At 42.3% G+C, this 23,048-nt stretch overlaps 1 protein-coding gene across 1 annotated transcript in view; it reads right to left on the bottom strand.

Annotated features, from left to right (window-relative positions):
• Nucleotides 1-226: 226 nt before the first annotated feature.
• Nucleotides 227-23,048, bottom strand: part of GTF2E1 (general transcription factor IIE subunit 1) — a 48,446-nt gene continuing 25,624 nt past the window's right edge. The window contains exons 3-5 of the mRNA XM_062515512.1: nt 9,849-10,050; nt 4,944-5,191; nt 227-1,961 (exon numbers count right to left, since the gene is read on the bottom strand). Coding sequence (XP_062371496.1) covers nt 1,531-1,961; nt 4,944-5,191; nt 9,849-10,050 — 881 coding nt within the window. The 3' untranslated portion in view covers nt 227-1,530. The remainder of the gene's footprint in view (nt 1,962-4,943; nt 5,192-9,848; nt 10,051-23,048) is intronic.

The raw sequence follows: 23,048 nt of genomic DNA, 5'->3' as shown, positions 1-23,048 counted from the left end.
TTCATACAGCACTGATGTAATGAAACATCCATCCTGGAAGTGCAGGAGACTCCACGAGGCATTCAAGGAAGCTCTGCTAAGGAGAAACAATGTGCAGTGGGATTTCAAATGGCCCTCTTAAAGGAGACTTAAAATTGTTTTTTTTTTCTTGAATCCAACAGATCAAAATGATAAGCAAACAGCATTCCCAACTAGGCACAAGATAAACTTAAAGATAACAAAGGCAAGAAGTTTATGTTTATTTATTCCTCTTTAAAATGACTTGAAGGAAATTTAAAACAGTATTTAAAAAAGGGGATTCAGAGTATGGAGAAGCTGAAAATCAAACCACAAAGGAGGCATTACAAGGTTAGCAGAACATAGAAAGCATACTTAGTATAAAACAGATTTACAGTCTCAGTGAACAGCAAATATGTACCTCCCATAGAAATGGAACAGCATATAATGCTGCCCCTACTCTCTGGAGCACAGAACTCTTTTATAATTTTGTTTTATTGTAGTATTGTGTAGGAAAACACAACAATTTTTAAAAAGCAACATTTACAATTGAAAGAGGAAAACACTGAAAATACTATATTGCTCTACAGGCACTGATAAATGTCTTTCTGTGGCAGAAGAGTGTGCCAAGAAGAACTCAAAATTGTGTAATTCCTCTTAAAATCATATAGCCCTGGTGAGATTGCAAATAAAACTTTGTTATGCTACTTCTCTGGCACTGCCTGACAGTAGCTCTGCCCACTGTGAACTGTCTGCATGTCTTCATGGACAGGGCTAGGCAGAAGCAACAGGCAGCAATATTTTAAAATGAAGTTATCTCCCAGCAAGTCAGAGCACTGGCAGCTCAGATCCATGGAGAGCATTTGTTACACTGACAAAAAGTGACTGCCTGCATGTGCTTGCTGTTTCAAGTTACACCTGACCTTGAGGTGCTGAGTCCCACTAGGGAGCGAAGGAAAGCAAGAAAAGGTTGCTGCCTACAGGCCTGCTTAGAAAGAGCCACTCTGATGGCCAGTGGCTGCTGGCAGAGGGTCAGCTACTAGTCCTGTCCAAGCTTGCCATCAACAGACAAGTGCTTCCCTCTCCTCTCCCCTCGCTGAGCAGACAGCTGCATGTTACATATGCCCTTCTCAGCAGAGCACTCTGCTCAGACTACGGAGCCCTTATGTCCCCTGGGAGCAGGGATGAGGACTTCACTGGGATCTGCAACAAAATCAACTTAAAGCTATCGGGAGAAAGAGCTGCTAGGGCCTTGGAGGAGGTTAAAGCAGTGCCTATGCAAGGCACCCTGAAGCAGATTTTTACCTTGCAAGCATCCTCACTTCAGAGACTCATCCTCCTCTTATGTGTTTTGGCACATGCAGCTCTGCTGCTCCCCTGCTCTGGCAAGCAGGATGCCTGCGATTAGCAGCGCTGTGCCACAGTGACCCTGTCTGCGCACAAGGGAGGGAAGATGCGCTCCAGTCTTCTGTTCTGCTAAAGAGTTTCTGCCTTAAAAAGTCACCTTTTAAAAAATGCCACGGCAGGGACCAGTTAATCAAACATGTCCTCAAACATGCGCTGCCCCATAGCTATGTAAACCTCTTTTTCCTCTGGTGTCATCTGGGCCACCAGCTCGGGGCGCTGGCTCACTTGGCTGTAAGAATGTGGACGACCAGCCACTGTGACAGTGGGGTCTTCTGCCACCACCTCAAACTCTTCATCCTCCTCTTCCTCCTCCAGCCCATATGTTGTGGTGGCTGTGGCAGCAGGGCGGGGAGGAGACTCCTCCTCCGACTCGCTTGTCTCGCTCTCCGAGTCACTCACATTGCCACCAGAGAGAGGAGCGGCACCGCTGACAGTGACAGTGGAAGCAGAAGGTGTCTTCTTCTCGTGGATGAGCAGGGCACGCATCACCTCCTCATTGTCATCCAGGGTTGCCCGGCTCTCCTCACGCTCCTGGAACGCATCCAGATCCCGGCCCCCTGCAAAGGGACACGAGGGAATGAGCATTTCCTCACAGAGATCTGTGTGATGGCCCTGAAAGTTTTCTTAGCCTTTATTAATTACTGTCACTGAGCACAGTTGGCCAAGTCACACCCTTTCTCTATGCCAACTCCTCCTCTCCCTTGAAAGACAGAGACAGCTATGTCTCACAATGGTAGAGCAAGTATTGACATTTCCTTGGAGTTGGGAGGCCTAGAGTCACTTTGGCTTCCAGCTGGAAGCCTTGACCAGGAGCACACTGCAAGTGAAGACAACAAATGAACAATGGGCAGGCACCTGGCAAAGACTTCCCTAGGGAGGTGACCAACTCAGGCATTATAGTGGAGCAGAAAGCAAAACAGTCCTTAAAATACAGACCCCAAGCCAAGGCCCTATCCTGCTGAGCTCCCTGCCTATAAGGATGAACACAGAGAAGAAATAGATCCAGGCAGACAAAGAATATGTGGAAACCATGTGTTATAAAACAACATTTAGAACAGCCTTGCCTGGTGAGCTCAGAGATGCACCTCTACCAGGCAGGAAGGGGAAAAGCTCTTACAGGAAGATGGTGGTGGCACAGAGCAGCTGCAGATGACAGCCTGCAGCCCAGCTGTACAGCACATCACTAACCAGTGCCTGCTCTCCAAGCTGAAACACTGCCCAGCCAGTCCCTGTGGCTCCCTACCTACACCTCTTAGTTGAAGGGGACTGCACTCAGTCCCAGCTGACACACCTGGCCTGTGCTCCTCTTTCAGTAAACTTGGCTGTACAATAGCTGGGAGGGTTCAATATGGCTCTGGTAGGCAGGATGTCTGCAGTTCATGGATTCAAAAGGTAAAATTCTGCTCAAAAAGTAGCATCACACAGAAACCTCTCCTAATCCTACATTTGGTGAGTGGGCTGTGAGTCCACCTAGAACCAAAAGAACTACAGGCGGTATGGAAAAAAAATAAATAATTTTTTAAAAAGCAGAACAAAAAATTAAATATGGAGGAAAAAAAAGGCCTAAAAAGTAGGACAGGCTCCCTGTGCCAAACTTTGTCTTACACCAAAAGATGCTGCCTATGAACAATTGCTGGAGCTGAGGTGTTGGCATTTTGCCTTCATACAGGCAGCCATTTGCCCATTCCTCCAAGACACAGACCCTCATGGTTTCAGCACCACATCCAGGCAGGTGGCTCCCAAGTTTTTCCCCTCCCCAATCAGAAATGTGCTGGTTACATTTTTCCACTTGAGATGAAAAAATAATGTGAAGGAAAAAAGTTCTGCTTTTAGCACTAATAGCCACGCAGTTTGTGGCCACTCCTTTTCTGTGTTAAAATAAAGGATAAAAGAACCATACCTAATTTCACCAGAATTGGTTTCATTGTAAATAAAGTTGTAGTAACGGGTGATGGCTACAACTAGTAGTATTAGAGCCCTGCCAAATTCCTGAAATAAAGAAAGAATAAAGGCATCGTGTTGGCAGTCATGTGCTCAGCTCACTGCTTGTGACTGTGGAGCATGAGAAGCTGTAGGAGAGCATCTCTGTGAAATACTATCATAGCTCATCACGGTAAGAGCTGTGAAACAACAACAGCCAGAGACAGCTCTACAAAGGCTGACTTTGTGGCTCAGAGGGGCTGTCTCTTGCTTGCAAGAACTGTTTCCACCAGATCCAAGCAGTGAATCTTTTCTGACAATAGTCCCAAGTTTCTCTCCTTCCTGTTTATGTGTTGCAGCAGCAATTTCAGACTATTTCCACAAGCTCCTCCTTTGATCTCCAGTAGCTGAGGAGGTTAAGCAGTGATGCCACTATCCCGTAAGGAGATACTCCACCTCCATGTCACTCAGTGACTTCTTGAGAAACATTTATGCTGTGTACATCAGAAATTGTCTCAAGGAGTTGATTTAAAACTAAAGGTGAATTGAATGTCTAGCAGAAAAATGGGGTGAGAACTCACCATGGCTGGTGAGTAACAACATCATCTGCTACAGACTGCAGGAGCGGGTTGTTCAACCATCTTACTTTGTTTAATCTATTTGAAAAATGTTTTGGGATCCATAACACACTTGTAAGGTATTACATGTGAACAAGTTCTTTAGGTATCTTCTGACCATTATATCACATCCATTTTCTTCACTTCTGCTACACCTAAATACTCCACTCCTCTCCTGAACATGGCACAAGTTCCAGGGTCACATACTCACACACAACTCCCTTTTGCCATCTTTTCTTCCTAGGGCATCAGTTTCAGTCCATAATCCTAAAATGACTCTAAGGATTGTATCTATTGAATCACTCTTGTAAAAATCATAAAAGGTCTCCATTTCCAATTTTGGCATGGAAATTTAAACAGCACACATACCAAAGCAGAATGTTTTGACTAATGGTTATAAGATCTTGACCATGGTCTGTGGACAACCTGACCCCAGGATGAATGAAAATAAAAGTATAGATAATGAGAAACAAACAGAAGTGAATAAAGACACACCTGTCATGGTGACAGACCCCCCTACTGTACTTCCAGAAGCTCTATTTCTGAGTGTTCTTCATATATAACAAGTTTTGATAAACAATTAGCATGAAGGCTGGGAACATACAAACACTGCTGGTAGATTTAGTAGACTTCAGAATCACTGAACATTATTAAATGCTATTTTTCAGCAGTGACCTATTAGGGAAACAGCTTTCTAGATGAAAGTGAAAGACCTTCATGCAGAAGCAGTAAGCTCTCAAGATGGAAGACATAACAGTTTATTAACATTTTAAAAGCCCCCACAGAATTTCACTGACAGCTCAGCTTTACTGACCTAGATTTCAATCCTTGATCTAAGGAAGTTTTACATCTGCCTACACACAGGTGTTCTGCAGAGTAGAGGGGAGCACACACTCCAGTGTTGGGGAGCAGCTGTACACAAATACAGCAGAACATGTTTTTGACAGCACTGTAAAGGCCTTGTATAAGCAGAGCAGTACTTCTGCCCTGTGAATTTCTTACCATCTTTTATTTCATCAGGATCATAAGCCCCCTGCACTGTGCTCTCACGCAGCCAAATGGGTCTCTCTCTAGCTGGCTTTCCTTCACTTGCAGACCGGCTCAGATCCTCCTGGTCCTCCATGCTGATGACGACATTCTGGGTATACAAGTCCTCATATGATGGTCCTTTTGCAGTCCATGCTTCCCGATGGTGTCCACCTGCAAGGCCAGCTGCTGCCCCTGAACCAGCACCAGCTGCACGCTCCTTGCTACATGAAAGTCAAAGAGAGAAAAACAGAGCTCTCAGAACAAGCCCCTCCTTAGACAAAAACACTTAAATTATGATTAATTATCTCCCATGATCTGCACTGAGAACTTTCATTCTCAGTTCTAACATGCTGCCAGGAATTTCTGTGCCGGCTTGCTGGTTTGGGGAGCTTATGGATCTGTAGTGGGAAAATGGTAACATCCACCACAGACACTGAAAAGAGGCAACACTAGAGATGCAAATGCACTTACGTTAAAACAAGAACAAAATCCCAGAATTCCCCGAAACAAAAGCCACAGCAGCAAAACACAGTCAAACAGTAGTCTGGTATTTGGAAAAGCCTCTTTTTGGCCTTCACACAGCAACCAAATACTTCATTAAAAAAGCACTGAAGTTTAACCAAGGCAGACTGTAGGCCCAGGGACTCAGCATACTCAGAGCTGTGAACTGCTATTAATCACAGGACTCCTGAAGGAGTTAACTCACCATGAAAAACACAATTCAAACCTTTGCTTGAACTATGAGTGACAATGCACAGGAAAATCACCTCTCCAGTGTCTGTACTATCTACAGATACAGCCTTGGAAGGACTGGGGAGTCCAGGCAGAGAAGAAAGAAGAGATAGAACCATCAAACCAGAGGACTAGGGCTGGACAAAAGGTTTTGTGTGCTGATGGAGTGCAGAAGGGGACAGAAAAACTGTCTTCACTGTGGAAAAGCTGGAGAAATAAAGGTGCTAACCCTTGTGAAGGGTATGGCAGTCAAAGCCTAGCCCTCCATTGCTCTCAGCACATTTCCCTGCAGGGTCCCTTCTAGCTCAGGAGACTGACAGAGAAAAACATTTCTGCTTGGATCTGATCGAAAGAGGGTATCAGGTGAAATATTTTCTGCACACTGATGATGGCAGTGAGCCTAAAATACACCCTGACCTGTGCTGCTACATATGCAAAGAGTGGGGAGAGCCAAATGTGACTGTTCCTCTACTTCAGAATGAGATTTCATCTTTTCAAAGAAACAAATCCACTGCAGACCACACCCACCCTCAGCCTTCTAATTTCAGTCATCTGATTGCCAGGGGTAACTACAGCTTTTCATGAGGAACAGCCCTGCCTTGACTCCTTCTCTTGTCCAGAGTAAATTCATCAGGGAAACTCCACGACACCAGCTGAGCTGACAGTTGTCATCAGTGAGCATGGTTCTGTCGCTGCTCTCTACCCAGTGACCTTTTCTCCAACCAAGAAGCTTAAAATAAAGTTGCACTTGGATAAGACTTGACTAATATGCAGGTTTTTTAACAAGGACATTACCCCTGTTTGATGAACTACTTCTCCTGGATTTTTAGGGGTAAACAGTGAGGGGAAATTACACAGGTAGGTGAACATTGCTCTTGCCCAGATAAAAAATATTGGTGTGTTCAGCCACAGTATTGATCAAGAGCTACTCACAGCCTCTCAGTAGTGGAATGGCTGGGATCTGTTAAAAAATATTTCACAGCATCAGTGTTAGCATGTCTCATGTCCTCAGCAATCCTGCAGCCAGCTCTGCTAGAGCTTCACAGCAGCCTTGAATTTTGGGGCAGAAGGCTCATGCGCATGTATTGCTTATGTAACCCAAGGAACCACACAGAGACCTTCTTCCCAGTGTGTTATTTCAAGTGTTGGTACCTTTCAGCTCTCCAAGACAGGCGTGTGTTCTGTGAAAAGCACCGCTCTGCTTCCCACACAATAGAAATCTCTAACTAGCATTTCCCTGACAATTTTATGTAATCCACTTTCCTCACAGGATGCACAATGCAGCTCTCCCCCAAGCTCTCCCTCCCCATGACTACAGCATGACACTAAACCCTCAGTAGTGCCAGGAACTACCTAATAATACTTTTGCACAGAAGCCCCTGTAAGTGGGCCTGAAATTGACTTTTTTCCTACACAGAACCATTTAGCAGCAAAACACTTATTCCATGATGTCAGGAACATTTCAAAAATGAAACATTTCTATGAGACACCTACAGTACTAATTGCTTCACGTGATCTACTGCAACATCCCACACTGAGCCAGAGCCATCTAGACACTTTCTGTCTAATTTTGGACCCCAGTAATCTTTGCAAATGTGCCTCAATTTGTGTCTTTTTAACATCTGTGACACTGTTGGTAGGTGTGAGCACCACCCCAAGACTACCTGAGCAAGGGAACACTCCTTTCTGCAAGAAGAGGACTTACTGTTTAGCAAACTGTTCCAAAGTACAGGATTAGACACCATGGACCAGGCACCAACAAAAGGCCAGGTGTGGGAGCTGCCCTACCAGCAGCACAGAGCAGATGAAGGGATCTCTTAAATCTCTCTTTCTCTGTTAGATCCACAAACTACTTGTTCCCCACCTTGCTCTAGACTTCACACAGCCAGCCTGCAGGCAGGAACTGTGGCAGCTCAGTGGCCCAGATGTGGCTACATTTAGTCTGTTTTATTCACTCTGATGGAAATCCCTTAATGAGTGGTTTAGCTGCCTTTAAAGGCAACACAAATAGCCCTTGACACAGCTGAGGTATGGCCCACAGAAACCACACTGAGCAGTGGGCAAACAACTTGAAATTTTCATCTCAATCCTGCCCAGACTATTAAGAAAGGTCTTGGATAATGGGGATAACTCTTTTTTTGCCACATTGGAGATAAAACAAAGCACATTTTCACTGTGCTGCTCTTAAGAGCTTCAACTTCACAACAGACAACCCATGGTTCTTGACAACATAACCACAGAAAATTAATTCTGTGAAGATCTTTTGTCAACTGAAATGATGCTATTTTGACACAAGGAAATAGAAGGGTTATTAAAATCCACAATTTCTCAAAAAACACAGAAAAGGGCTCCAGTAAAGCAGGTTTATTTTGAAACCCGCAGGGCTAATTCATGTTCTCCTGCAATTAAGAAAATTAACAGCCTCTTAGGAAAACATAAATGAAGATCCACCCAATTTCCAAGGGCAGGTGAATGAAAGTTATGCAATGCCAGTGGGGCCACTTAGAGCTGTAACTCTCTTGAAAATACTGAAGTTGCCCACGTTAGTGCAAAGAGAAGATGCAGGCATTTTGTGACCTTTTCAGATTGTTTCAGAATCACCAAATGTCAGTTTTGTCAATGATTTCAGACACTCAAGACGCCATAAAAACAGAGAGGATAAATAACCCAGGGTTTGGCACTTTAAAAAATTTCACAGCAGTGCTTTCATGGAATTAACTGCTTTGAATTCATAAGAGTTAATAAATAATTAAATCACTGTATGTGCTGAAGCAAGTTGTGTTCAAGTAAGCATTTAAAAAGCTCCCTATTTATTTTGTCATTCCTTGCACAGAGTAATTAATCATTTACAATGTTTTTTAAGTATTTAAGAGTCAAGTAAGTGGGTGCTGCTATTTAATCATGGGACTGCACCAGGCCTCTGCTGTGGTAATTTCCTGTACACAAAAAGGGAAGACTGAAAAATTACTCTGTTTTTGGTAGGGTTATCCCAGTTCTACTACTTAAATTACTGAAAAGGGATTTTAAAGCAAAGTCGAGCCATTCAGCTTGGGTATAAATGCTTCAAAGAATTCCCCATATTGCCAAAGACACATTAAGTGACCTTGGAAAAATCTGTTCTGCTCTTTATATTGCTTCTGTTTTTCTATCAGAATTGATGAGGAAAAATAACTACGTTCATGGCTAGAAAAAGACTATGAATCAACAAAGAATTTTTGTTATATTAATTAGAAGCTGTCTAGCATGAATATATGAGGAACATTCTTTTTCAAGGTTAGCTTGAGAGAAAAAAAAATGAGTATTCTGCCTGCTCTCCTATTAACTAAAGCCAAGCACCCCAAGGCACTGTGGGAATACTTCTCTTCATGGTACAGTTCTTTCCCCCATGTGCATAATTAATTTTTTTTAAATACAGAGAAGTGCATCACATTTCACCACAGCTGACAAAACTGACAGCTCCCCACATCTTTTTGTATTATTTAAATATCATCTGTTTTTGTAAAGCAAGGCATGTTCTGAAAGAAAGTGTCATTTCCCATGGGTAAGAACATTTTAAGTAGTTTTTGATTCCAACATGGTCTTTTCCTAAAAAGGTGTGTAACAAATTGGACAGAAACAGAAGAAAAAAACCCTGCTTTTTACAAGTAATGTCTTCAAACTAGAATATTGTAATATGAGGACTTGAAATACAAGGTGTGGATTGCAGACAGCTTTGTTTCAAAAGCTAGGCAGAAGCAAAAGGAAGAGATGAAAGGTAAGTATTAGAGAGATAGAAGACAGCTTAGCTGGTACCTTCAGAGCTTTGTCAAGCAGCTGCAGTTTGCATTTTTAAAATATCGGGCCAAGGGCTCGGTGTGCATAGTAGCTTGCAGCATGGCAAGCAGTAGGCAATTCAGGCATCCCACCTCACAGAAAAATACATGCAGAGGGCGGACCAGAAAACAGTAACAGTGCCTTGTTCAGTAAAAAATAGTTACAGCCCTCTGTCCCCTTGTAAACCACACATCCCTGGGGGCAATTTATCAGTTGTTTGCGTAGCTGGTCCTGTACAAGTAAGTCCTGCACAAGGTTTGGGAAAGCCTCACAGAGCGGAGGAATGCTCTACAGGGAAGCAATGCAGTGAGGAAAGACCAGGCATGCTCCCACCTCTGCTTCAGGGCAGGAATCTCTGTGGGCTCTGGCTCCAGGATTTCATAGGCTAAGTTAACATCTTCCGTCTCACGAAGCAGTGCGTAGATGGGCTCAATCTGCTCGTTAAACCGCGCAACGAGTGTCCTCGCATCCTTTTTGGGCATTGCCGACTCATCTTCTTCCACTTCAGTCTCACAGAACGTACAGCGGAAAGTTCCTAAAATGAGAGAAGCTGTTCAGTGTTGGCAGGAAAGCAGCAGGCCGGGCTCCTCATGCAGCCTTCCCGACAGCAGTGCCTCGCTGTTCCCTTGGCTGGATGCTAAGGAGTTTTTCTGCCCTGAAAACCACACATGGTGTACCTGGTTATTATTCAAGCAGACCACGAACCAAGCATTTTGATACCATCCAGTGATACCCAGCTGGGTACAGTTTCTTGCTCTGAAAACCCCAGATGGGCTGCAATACCTCTACTGAGACATCTCCTGATCTCTCTCCCTCCTTGCTGCACATTTTAAATGTCAGCTATGACTGGGCTGTGATAAAAAGCTACACAATATCCTCTAAGGAGTTCAAATATAGTCTGTTTCATGTGCCTGCCCTGGTATCTCTCAGGCCACGTGAACAGGCTGACTTCACAATAAAAAGGGGTAGTTTTACACTGCGCCAACCAGCCTGCAGTCACTGCTAATCTAACCGTTGCCACTTTGCAGCTACTGCAAAAAAGAGATGGTTTCTGTTTCAGGACCAAAACAGGCAAAAACATCATTACTGCACAGCAGTTGATGCAAAAACCTATCCCTCCCAACTCCCATATTAGCTTAAAATTATGAATGGTAAGATAAGAATCACGTGAATAGCAGTTAAAAATAAAGTTTGTTTTGCAGACCTCATCAGGATCTATAAAAACAGGTCATAATGAAATGGCTACATGGCAAAGCAGCTACAACAAACCCACTGAACTCCTGCACAGCAGCTTTTGGGTTTCATCACTCCATCTGTGAGCAGGGCCCTTGGGGCGGTACGTGCACAGTGGGACCTTTCCATCTGGTCTGCTGGAGGGAGCAGCACACTGTAATGACTTCATCTTGCAAGTGCTGGACTGAGAACATACCCCTGCCACCTCAGAACAAGGAGTCCAGAGTGATGCTCACAGGAGCCTTGATTTCTCTTGTCCCTAGGTCATATTTTTTATTTATCTATTCTGTGACACCCGTGCACATCTAGCCTCACCTCTCAATAACCCAATGAAGAAATGACAAGATCTTTTTACCAATAAAGAGCCTGAGGATAGGTCCTGCCACAGAAATTATAATCTCAAGTATAAAAATTAGAATTACAAGCAGTATTAAGTCTGCTATGTCACCAATGTTATGTACAAACACACTAAAAAGAACAGGGTTTGCCCAGGGCACTTGGGCATGATGTAATGAGACAGGCTGGCAAGCCAGGGCTTCTGGTGTCTCGGCTCGCTGCTTATATAGATTTGCTAGTGTTGTCACTTCATTTTTCAGCACACCTCCTTCCTGCCTGCAATACAGCGATAAAAACAGACCTAACTTCTTCAGCACTGGTTGTGAGGGCTAGACAATGCTTGCACTTGTCTCAGCAAACAAAAAAGCACTGTTTATGACAGAAGGGAGATCTGTTGCCTCTCTCCAGTCTGCAGAGACACAGTTTTGTACCCTGGCACCATGTGAAGTAGCTTTTGCTTGTTGTTACTCAGAAATTAATGCATGTTGTGCATATGACCTTTAATATGGACACAGACACATTTCCTGCAATAAATCTTCTCTTTAGAAAGTCTTACTGACATGCAAAAGCCACAGCAGCCAACAACAGCACTATGCAAAGTAAAAGATAAGTGGATACAGTGCTCTTCTCTCATATCCAAGTATGAAACACTTTGCTTATTTTTTTCTAGGTTGTAAAAACTGTCCCAGCTGATTCAAAACTGTTCATTGTATAAGCTCTAAGCCCAGCAAAAACTAAACCCAACATTTAGACTCCTTATTCCACATCTGAAACTATCAGTGTGCCATAAAATTGAATCAATTTAAAAAAATTAGCACATCTCAGTTCCCTTAATGGACTATGGGAACAAACCTAGGTTAATGAAGAACACTCCCCTCATTTTTACACGCCCTACAAAAGTCCTGTGACGTGTTCCTGAGACAGCTCAGACTCTTCACACTTCCATCTGTGAAACCCATGAGTATCTGCAGAAGATTAAGGTCATAGGGAGAATGGTTCCAATTCAGAGTACTAAAAATTCATAAAGTAAATACAGCTCTAACGAAACAGAACTCCTAAAGCTAAAATGGATTTGCTGCAATTTCCACCCCTCAGGGTTCTCAATAAGCAAAAAAAAGTTAATAGATAATTTATGTAAAGAATTTGGGAATGAGTGAAACAAGCTTCCTCCATTAATATGCTGATTTTTTTTCAAGGTGATGCAGCATTTCACAAGAGGCATATGTGATTAGAGAACTTGGAAGCTGCTTTGCCATGGCAGATGGCATTTACAAGTTGCAACCTCTTTCGTTAGTTTTTAAGAGGTCAGAAAATGTCACCAAAGCTTTTATGACATGGCACATCACATCAACAGTGACACATGTTCCTTTCAGATAGGAACTGCATGTGGCAAACATGAAGTGGAGGCCATCCAAAGGCTGAGAATGGCAATGTTTCCACTCAACGATGTGTTTTTTCCTTTAGCCCTTACACAACAGAGTTTTTCAACTACAGAATGCTGCATAAACCAGGACTAACAGATATCCTGGAGCAAACAAACATGAGGGTTTCCTGCATCTTGGAAATGCTTACAGAAGGCACATATATCCCCTTCTTTGAACACATGCTCAGGCACTCAACAGACCTCTCTGGCTACACATTAAAAACCAGCCATCTGAAAGAGATCTCCCCATATGCTCCCAGACTCTGTGGGGCAGATATGCTGGTAAATCTGGATCCTGAAGGCTTACTAAAATTAAAGCAGCTCAAGCTCTGAAGTATGGGGCCAAAATATTTAAATGACTTGATTTCACTTGAGAGACGGAAACAGTCAACCACCCACATGCACTGAAGGCAGGATGTCCAAGTGTGCATGCTGCATCTGCTACAGTTAACACATTTAACTGGCTATAGATTCCTGAGTCTGAGCCCAGCCTTGCTTGCACCCTCATCAAAGAGTTCAAGCCTCAACTCCAACCCAGCAAGGGGTCTTCCACTCTGTCCTTTGGGATGCTGCCCAAGACTCTCACTACTCTCTCAAAAACGATTTCATTTTCAACCTCAACTTATTCCCATTCTTCTCATACCTAATTACAGTTTTGCCAAGAACTGTACCTCATCTCATCTGGTTTCCATCTTGCTGTTAATCCTTCAGATGTATTTACAAACTGCTGTCTTATTCATCCCTCAGTCTTCATTTTGCAAGGCCATATATTCTTCTTTACCTTGTAAAAGTGGCCACCCCTTCCTCTGACCTTGGTAACAGCCTCACTGGCCCTTCCTCCAGTTTGCTCTCATCTTTCAGTTGTGAAGACAAGTATAGAAAAGGCAAGTATAAACAAGTGTCCGGATGAGTTCTCCCAAAAGCTCAAAGGCATTAGTGCTTCTCTGATAGCCACTGAGACCTTTTAAAATCACAATTTAAGAGACCATTAAAGTGCTGCCTCAATTATCACAAGACCTAGCAATGTTCCCAGATCTTGCTTTTCCTCTGTATCTTTCCTTCTTTGTAGTTTCCAGTTGATGAACTCCATGTTTATAGCAGACATTTGCATTAGATGGTAGGTGCACAACACTGTACTTCATAGTATAATCTTTCAGATCCTTTATATTCCTCCAGCCTTCACCCTCATCCAATTCTTTATTCTTGACTGCAACACAAAACATTAAGCTAATTTATTTTCAAAATTTCCCACAACCTTATTTTAGAAGTAGCATTATTACCATTACGTGGTGAGTGAGCTGAGGCACAGATGGCACAGTTTCAGAAGTATCTGCTGATTTGAGCAGTACTTGATTTGAGATGCTTCTTTTTCAGAACAGAATGTGCAGTATTCTTACCACTCGTCTTTCAGGCTCTAGGATTGGGCATGTCCAGTGAGTTAGGTACAATGGTTAATGACAGCCTCTGAAAAGCTTAAAATTACTAGTTCAACATCACACAAACTCAGCTGGCCTGGAGGATCAGATCATGTTCCTGTGGCTTCTACAGACATTTTCTTCAAGTAATTCCCTGACTATTACACTGCATTTTCCCTTTTTCTGCAGCAAGCCAGACAAAAAATTGCATTCTATAAGCCTAACTCCTCTCTCCCATTGAGCAAAGGATGTTTTGGCACAGGCATAATTATGTCACAGGGAAAAAGTAACAGGATGCACAGGCAGCTTTAGTTCAGCACTCCTTAACCCCTGAGTGCTTCACCTGATGTTAAAAAGAGAGTATAAAGACACCGAGGAAAGGACAAGAGTTTCCTAGGTGCTTATCACCAGGAAGGCAGACAAATGCCTTCCACCATGGGATGCTGTCCCAGCAGCCATGTGGTTCATCTGCAAACCTGGAGCCCTCAGTTCTGCACAGGCCTCTGCCACTTGACTTGCCACATGACAACCTGCTAGCGCTGCAGAGGAGCAGGGTGCTGTGCCAGCCTGCTTCCTGGAACAAAGGGAGGATGAGAAGGAAACACCTTGGGTGCTGCTCTAGCTTCTTGAAAGAGAGATGTTTTGTGGGAGTCTGCTAATCTACCTGCCAGCCCCATGCCTAAAGTTTCCTATCCAGATTTTCCCATCCCAGTTCTGGGCTTTTCCTTCTCTGATGGTCCTATTCTTCTTGCTAGTTAAGTCTTGGTCTATCTGTCCTGCTTTTTCAGCCTGGGCATCACTCACTTCTCCAACTTCTCTGTCCATTCTTCTTTTCCTGGACTTCTTTTTCCAGTTTCAGCCTCTCCTCATACCTATGCCTCTCTGCCCCACACTCTTAGATCAACTAATTCTGCCTCTTGATTTGAGCCCTGGTCATCAAACTAATTTCCTGTTTCAAGCCAGAGGGATAGAAGATTTTTTCACAGCACAACCTGTCATTCAGAACAATATTACACAGGCAAAAGAATATATATTTTTCTGGTCTCCCATTTTTGCATCAGCCCATTCTTCAATATAGCCAAACTCTTTCAAATTACATTTTCCTAAGCAATTTAAACATAGTCAGATGCATAGAATGGGAAAAACTCAGCATACAGTAAATGTTTGACAAAGTTTTGAACAGAACAAAAATCAAAGAACAATTCCTGTGCCTGCCCTCCACCAATGAGCTAATCTCACATAAGGATCATACTTCACAACCTAAGTAATAAGCAGTGCTGTCAGTAAAAATTATAATTAAGTTCCTTTCATTTATCATTGATTTTTAAGATTTACAGAGCTGTTTACAGCAGCAACTAAAGCTATATATCTGCTGAATCATTAAAGATACAAAATAGTAGGCCAAGTGGCTATAACAGACCTAGATCAGCAGTTACCACAATGTACTCCACATTAGGCTATAAGGACACTCGATCTACTAGAAGTGGCAACCTGAGGGGTTAAGCAAAAGCAAAGAGAGTTTTAATAACCTTAATGGACAGATCTGGTAACAGAGCTAATTGTTAAAACAGTTGATTGTTAACTGGATTAATCATAATTCAGATTAGTCTGTGGCAAGTGTTGCCCTTTACTGACTCCCAAATTTAAACAGACTTCTCAGCCCTCATCAAACTGTTCTCACCTCAACGAGAAAGCAATCCAGTATGTCTGAGTGAGAAATGCACTCCTGCCACACAGAAAGATGAGTCTGCTATTAATTCCATCAGGTAGCCCCTCTGGCCCCACCCCTCTTTTCTCTCCATACTGGAAACCCATAGTCACTAGTACATTTCTATTCACATATGAATTCCAAAAATGCAGCTGCTTTAGGAAAAAAACAAGAGAAACCCACCAGTAAAAGTAGTCTCCTGAATACCACAGCAATACACCACTCTCTCTTGCAAGAAATTCAGTGATTCTACACATGCAATAAGAGAGCCAGTTACAGAGCACAGTGTGTTACATAAAATGTAATGCCACATCTCATCTTTCCAAGATAGGTTTCATGGGCCACTGGATCTTAAGCTCCTGGGGCCACTCCACAGCCCAGGGATGATTGCAGTACTCTCTTCTGAAAAGTGACACAAAGTTTAACCACTTGTATTAGTCATGTTTGGGATACCCCAGAACAGACACTCATTGCATGAAAACAAACACTGGACCATGTGTAGAAAGTGTCAGCATTTTGGGAAGATTCACTGACCCACTTCTGTAATAAAACATCCAGTTTTGCCATTGAAATCCAAAATGCATCAGGCTTCACCTAATTTATACTTTCTAACTATAAAGAAGATATGGGCTATTGCAATTGAGATTGGTCAGAGACAGTGACAGAGCAAATCTACAACACGTGGGTGATACCTGAAAGCATAGAACTGAAAGGTTCATGGGCCAGTGCTGCCCAGAGATGGTCAGTGCAGGGGCTGCAGTTTGGAGCCAAGCACACAGCACCCAAATCACCACACTCGTTGTGTCAGGGTCGAGCAGATGCAGACTACTAAATACAGATCCTGCCCCCAAAACTGACAGCTCTCTTAGTAACAGGCTCATGAACTACAGCATCGTCTCTACCCCCCTATTCCTTTTCTGAAGACCTAATACCAGGTACATACAATTACCATTATGGGCAGGAGGCACAGCAACAACCAATACCATACACTGCTGGACATATCCTATTGTCAGATCCTAGACAGAAATTTGCTAAAACATCTTTTCTATCACAATTCTGCCTCAGATGAATGAGGAAGCATGTGGAGCGCACATTAGAAAATGTCAAGCACAGTACTTCAGCTAAAAATGGGGCTAGGAACAAATAATGTTACTAATGCTATTATCTGAAGAAAGATTTTAATCTGTTCATTAATTTTCCACACTATCTGAATTATTAAGAAAGTTGTGTAATCTACTGTTTACAAATGGGATCAAGACTCCAAAATGAAGGAAAAAAACCCCCTCGTTTTAACTTTATGTGCCCCAAATCTTGATCCAGTTTTCCTCAGGTCTGTATATATTCTAGCATAAATCCTTCTGAGTCAAGAGCTAGGAGATTGATCCTTCTCAGTGTCAGACCATAAGGATTTAAAATAGGTTTCTGGGAATTAGAGAATGAGCAATGACTGTTCACCTTCCAACAGCTTGTCTTCACTGACCTGCTGTTCAGTATGAAATGGGACTGTACAGTAGAGAGAGTAAAAGCCAGGTTCCTGGAACAGCATTTAACTCCCTAACCTACAGGCTTGGGAAGGAATCATACATACTCCTGCCCTCCAAATCAGCCTTTGAAAATGGGTGATTTAAAAAGGCTTATTCTATGAATTTTATAAGTAGAAAACCCAGTGTTTCACCATACAGTTCAACAGCATTTCATAATACATGCATACCAAGATACTGACTTTTCAGGACCTATTTTGAGCCTTAAAAATGCTTCTAAAACATTTTGATATTAAACACATTTAATATAGATTCAGAGTATTGAATTGCCCACCAGGTATTAAACAGAGAGTAAACATTTCATTTGGGATAAATGTCAGTCAGTTTTCTTTCAAAGCTTCTATTCTTGTAATATAGATGTAACAGCCACCTCATTTAAGGGCACTCATGCAGTAGCACTATTTCTGATTCAGATGAGGTAATTCTGCCAGAAACATGTTCAGAAGGTTTCAAAACTGCAACTCGCTAACATATGAAAAATGATCAATTTGTTTAAAAAACATAAACAAGATGGTAACATAAAACAACAAAGGGAACTCTTCAACACAGCAGGAATGGCAAAAGATGAAAGAAACATTTTATAACTGTGATTAAACAGTGTCTCACTATAATCAGGAGGAAATTTCACTTAGCCAATGTATATGTTCATGTATTATTTATTCTTCCTGAGAGTAGTGTGTAAATGTACAAAAATTGAGGGACTCGCAGTCCTGGAAACAGAAGGTCCCTCTGTTAAGCTGCAGAATAGGTTTTACTCTAGCAGTTACATTATCCTAGGCATAATTTGCAAAAATGGTGGTGCTAGAATGTTATTACAGATGGCTAAGAATAGAGTCCAGCACTCATTCCGGACCCTCTTGGCACAAAATGAACCCTGCAGTTAACAACAGAAGGAGGAATTGCCAAGATAAGACACCCTTGGCAACACCTTTAAGTACACAAGGCCAGCGTTTTTCTTCCTTGAAAGTCTCAAGTGTTTGGGGACAGGGAAACAGAAGGTTTCAGAGGCTTCTTCTGGATTGCCCTGTTTCAGGCAATGGCAAATGCTAAATACATTCCCCATGCCCGAGATCCACTTGTTAAACTACACCAGCACTTCTGATTTTCTGAGGGAGATCTTTTCTTCCATGCTCACTGCCACTACCAAATCCCTTTAAAATCATACAACACATTCCCTGAGGAGAGAGATTCAGAACTCTGGCACACCTACTACGCTACTTAACAGTCCAAAAGGGCTTAAAATTCCACTGCTCAGAAACGGCAACAACTTAAATCCTTTACTTTCAAATTCTCCTCAGAGCATTCAGAATCAGAGTTATTATGTAATAAGAAAAATCTCCCCCATCACCACCCAGGGCCACCAACAGAGAACAATACAGACTAATAAAACAAAACTAAAATGTCATTTTCTCCTCATTATAATAAACTCCAGTTAAAAAGAAGGGCACCCAAGGGAACACACAATGGATGCTGAGACTTTGTATTTCATGCAAATCTGCTCATGTACACACCAGAAATATATTTAAGAATAAAGAGCAAGAACAAAATCCTTAAACCATGGTCCCAAGGCAGTATTTGAAAGGCTAAGGGGCCCAATATCAGAAGCGTGTGTTTCATACCAGTGCTGGGCATGGCAGCAGCTGGAAATAACAAGAGAGAAGAATTAAAGCAGGAGCTCCAAGCCAGTGTGCTGTTTCCAGCCTTATTTTCAACAGCATCACATAATGGAATGGGTCAACACCAAGAGGACAAGCTGTTCTTAAGCTTTTTGTTTCCAAGAGGCTTTGGAGGCCTTTCACAACAAACAAAGCAAGTTTTTCTGATGTTGGTTACTCAAGAATAAAGACAGACTATTATCAGAACAGATATCACATTACCCTCCTTCCTCAAGGTCAGAAATAATTTATGGGTAATATTCACCAACTATTTACTGGTGGAAGAGTCCATGCTCCTACCTTGCAGCTTTCAAAGGTGCCTCAGCACTGCAAAAATACACATCAGTATGTGGTAAGAATGAATGCTGCTTTTCAGCTGACTTTCTGCTGGTACTGCGAAGCATTTTCTACTCAACTAACTTGGATTCTCAGCAATACATAAGGTAACAGATCCCCTTAAGAAACTTCTGCACATACCCTTTGCCTGGAAGTGCCACTTTTTAACTGCTGCCTTCCATAGCATTTTTAACAATCTATTGATCCATTCTGTATTTCTCACATTTCAGCACATGAAGCCTCACTTCTTACCTTCCATCAAGGAAACAGTAATACTTTTTTTTTTTTTTTTGGTCCGTCAGACTTTCTTTTGGATAGTCATGCCACCTACTGTTCTCTTTTCTCCTTAATATTATACCTTTTAGAAAATCCTTTGCACAGAAGTTCTCTGTTCTTGACACTCAAAGGAAACGACTTTTGCCTTTTCCTGTGAAAACCACATAGCACATGAAACCAGTCCCAGCACTGTTCCATGAAGGGCCACCTCTCCTGGCTGGGGAAAGATTACAGCCAAGTCAGCTCCCACCTGCAGGACTCCCTGCACATAACCTTGGCTTCAGGCCAGAGCTGGCAGAAGGGAGTGAAGAGAAATCCAAAGAAGTGTGATGGAAAAGCTTCTCCCAAAGACAGCACTTAGTGCTTAACCACCTTTCCTCCCTCTGTCCATGCAGAGCCATTAGAGTAATGGGAGCAGCCCTAAAAGCTTGGGTAGTGCTTCCCAGAGGCTACTAGGGAGAACCCCATTTTCTCATTAAATGTAAGGGAGAATAAATGGAATGAGAAGGCTCCTCAGGACTGAGCTGAGATCCAAACTGCAGGATGGTGCCAGAATTGCCATGAACAGAAATAAGTTGGCAGTTTCTAAGTGAAATTGCACAGATTCCAGGAGGAAACCTGGAACATAAAGGAAAACTAACACAGACTAGGACTACAAAAATGTTTAAAAAATAAATTAGGAGGAAATAACAGGGCACCAGGTGAAACATGCAGGAGAAATTGCTGAGGCTGCTCAAATGCTGGCCCATTACACTAGGCAGGATCTCTTGTGAAGCCTGGACTGAGGTCCAGGTGCCTCTCTCCCACACTCCCTCAAGGAAAGAAAGAAAAAAGATGCATTTTTTATGCTCTCTATCCTTTTCTTTTGACTCATGCAAAGGGAACCACAGGGGTCTATATAGGTGAGAGGGACTGAAACAAGAGTGTAGCCTGGTGAAACAGTCAGAGGTCCCTGGGGCTTATGTTAATAAACAGGATTTCTGCTAACAACACTTCAAAGACCAAATTCCCAGCACTCTCACTTCTACTGCCTACTTAGAAAGGTGCTGTTTTCAATTACTGTTCTTCTTAGAGGAGAAATATCTTTACAGTGAAGGGCAATTTTTGCCTTCTGTACTGCAGTCTCTCATCACAGGTTTCATGGTAAAACTGACTAATGCTCACCCGTGGAGTCAGGCGCCTCCGCACTGCAGGGTTTGTACAAAACCTCACCATACCAGCATCCAAGCACTTAAAAAGATTTAAAGAACAAGCCACCCCACGTGCACACAACTTCTTTTAAACCATCCTCTCACTCCAACCATATGTATACCAAAAGCAGCAGCTCGGAAGGGCAAGGGCAATGAAATAAGCAGGTTCCTGAGATTACTTCATTTAGCAAAAAAAAAGAAATAACGAAGGACATTTCAGGTGCTACAGATACCAAAATAGCAACAGCCTGACCTTCGTGCAGCAGAACACATGAGAACTGACCAGAACCAAAGCCAGTTGAGATTAGTTTTCCAGTTCAGTCTGACCTATGCTCAATAAGAAATACCCCAGTAAAAAAAAAAATATTTTAATTCTCATCGTTTTCTACACCAAGAAAGAGAAAATTACTTGTTAGTATCAGGAATATTTTAACAGGGCTCCTGATCTACAGATTACTGCTGCTGCAGATAACTCACCAGTGACCTGCCATATCACTCAAGGAACTGTTTAGACTGATGAAGTTCACAGTAATGCCAGACAAAGCAACAAAAAGCCTCCCTGACACCTGCAAATTTTGAGAACAGAGGCACCACCTCTCTTTATGCCATTCTATCTTATTTCTAACACATCAAATTAGACTATGTGAAAAATAAAAACTGAAGCCTTGCCTTAGCACCCCCTGTTACATACAGACAGAGCCCTCAGATTATGGCATAACCTAAAACAGCACTACCTTCTTAACAGAAAGTTTAAAAGAAGAACAGATCAAAAGTATCAAGAAATAGCAAATTTCATCTAATTTTTTGTATTTTATACTGTATATTTGTGGAAAATGCGCAATTTAAGATAGACTGTACAGACCTGACAGTCTTAGATAAAAAATATTTAGCATATCACTTTCCAAAACAAAGCATAAGTTTTCCACAAATTACGCCCCAACAAAACATAACTTTGGACATCAGCTAGGGTGGACTCTTGAAAGGAGACACCAGACATAGCCTGGACAACAGAAGCTGAATACACAAAATAGAAAATTTGGTTTAATGCGTTAGTAGATTAGTAAAATAGATAGGTTATCTAAGTGGAGTAAGTGATCAAAATTTACTGCTATTTTTCATTACAAAACAATAACCAAAAATGTACTTCCTGTTTTATTTCTTAATTTGATCCATCACTGCTACTTCTTAAACCATTTCATTAACGTCTTTAGTGAATAAGAAGGTAACATGGGTAAACTACCCTTCAGATTGCTAAAGCATCAGAACTGATACTGCCTTACAGCTCAGTGGGTAGAGTCAGCTTTTGCCTTGTCTGTTTTGTGAGTGTAGAGATTTAACATTTGTGAAGTGTTTTGAGCACAGCAAGTGTCAAGTCCTTTCCTCTGACACTGATCACAAATCCAAAACAGGTACATTCATGGATAACGTTTCATACTAGCAATAGAGATAGTGCTTGTAAAGGTCCTATAATCCTCTTAAATCTTTTTATTTCAGATGATCTACAATTCTGGAGAAACAAATGCAAGAAGAAAGTGACCAAGTTTTCCCAATTGCTTTCCAGAAGCAAATCATACCTGCAGATATATAAAAGAGTGAAAGTACATTAAAAAAAAAAAAACACCCCAAATCCTAAAAACATTCCTGTTTTTATTATTAGAATTTTTTCTCCATCAGAAACTTTTTGTGTCTTCAAAACTAGTGCTTTTCCAACAATTTATTTTACTGAGCTGTTTCTCTGCTCTTCCTTCCCTCTTCCCAGGGGGAGCAGTGGCTTCACTGATCATGTGCCACAACAGCTCCTGATTAATTCTGATAGACAACCAGCAGTTAGCTGGCACATCATCATCATTGCCCTAGGATGAACAATAATCTACCTCACCATCTGCTCCCTAATTTATTTTTAACTAGCCTCTGCTGCCTCCAGTCCAGAGAGTGTGGCAGAAAGGGCAGCCTTCCCCTGGAAGTGCTGTGCTGGGATACAGTGTCAGGTGCTAAGGGAGGGAGGACCCTCCACTCACATACACCTCCGAACACCACAGTGGATGGGAAACAGCTGGATAAATGCAGCATCCAGGAAGGAAAAGGCTTCTACACCAGAGAGGCTGGCAACTGCCTGTCCTCCTACAGCAGATAAGGCACACCTGCTAGTTTTTCTGTTCCATAGGCAAGTTACACAAGGTTAGATGAACAGGCCAAGGTTGTAGAACTAGGGGAAAGTTATGGATGTGGACCAGTTACTGATGGGAATATGCATGCTTACTTTTCCTGAGGTCCACCCAAAATTTCAACACAAGAGCTTTTTTGATCACCTCAGTACACTTCTGAAAGTTAAAACTATGCAGCATTCACAGACAGACCCCAAGTGAGCTGCGCTGCTGTGCCAATTAGTGTACGACATCCCTGGTGTAGCACTGACTAAA

Source organism: Cinclus cinclus, chromosome 2 (assembly GCF_963662255.1).
Source record: "Cinclus cinclus chromosome 2, bCinCin1.1, whole genome shotgun sequence".
Taxonomy (NCBI): Eukaryota; Metazoa; Chordata; class Aves; order Passeriformes; family Cinclidae; genus Cinclus; species Cinclus cinclus.
Note: the sequence above shows the minus strand (reverse complement) of the source record. Positions and strands in the feature narration are given on the sequence as shown.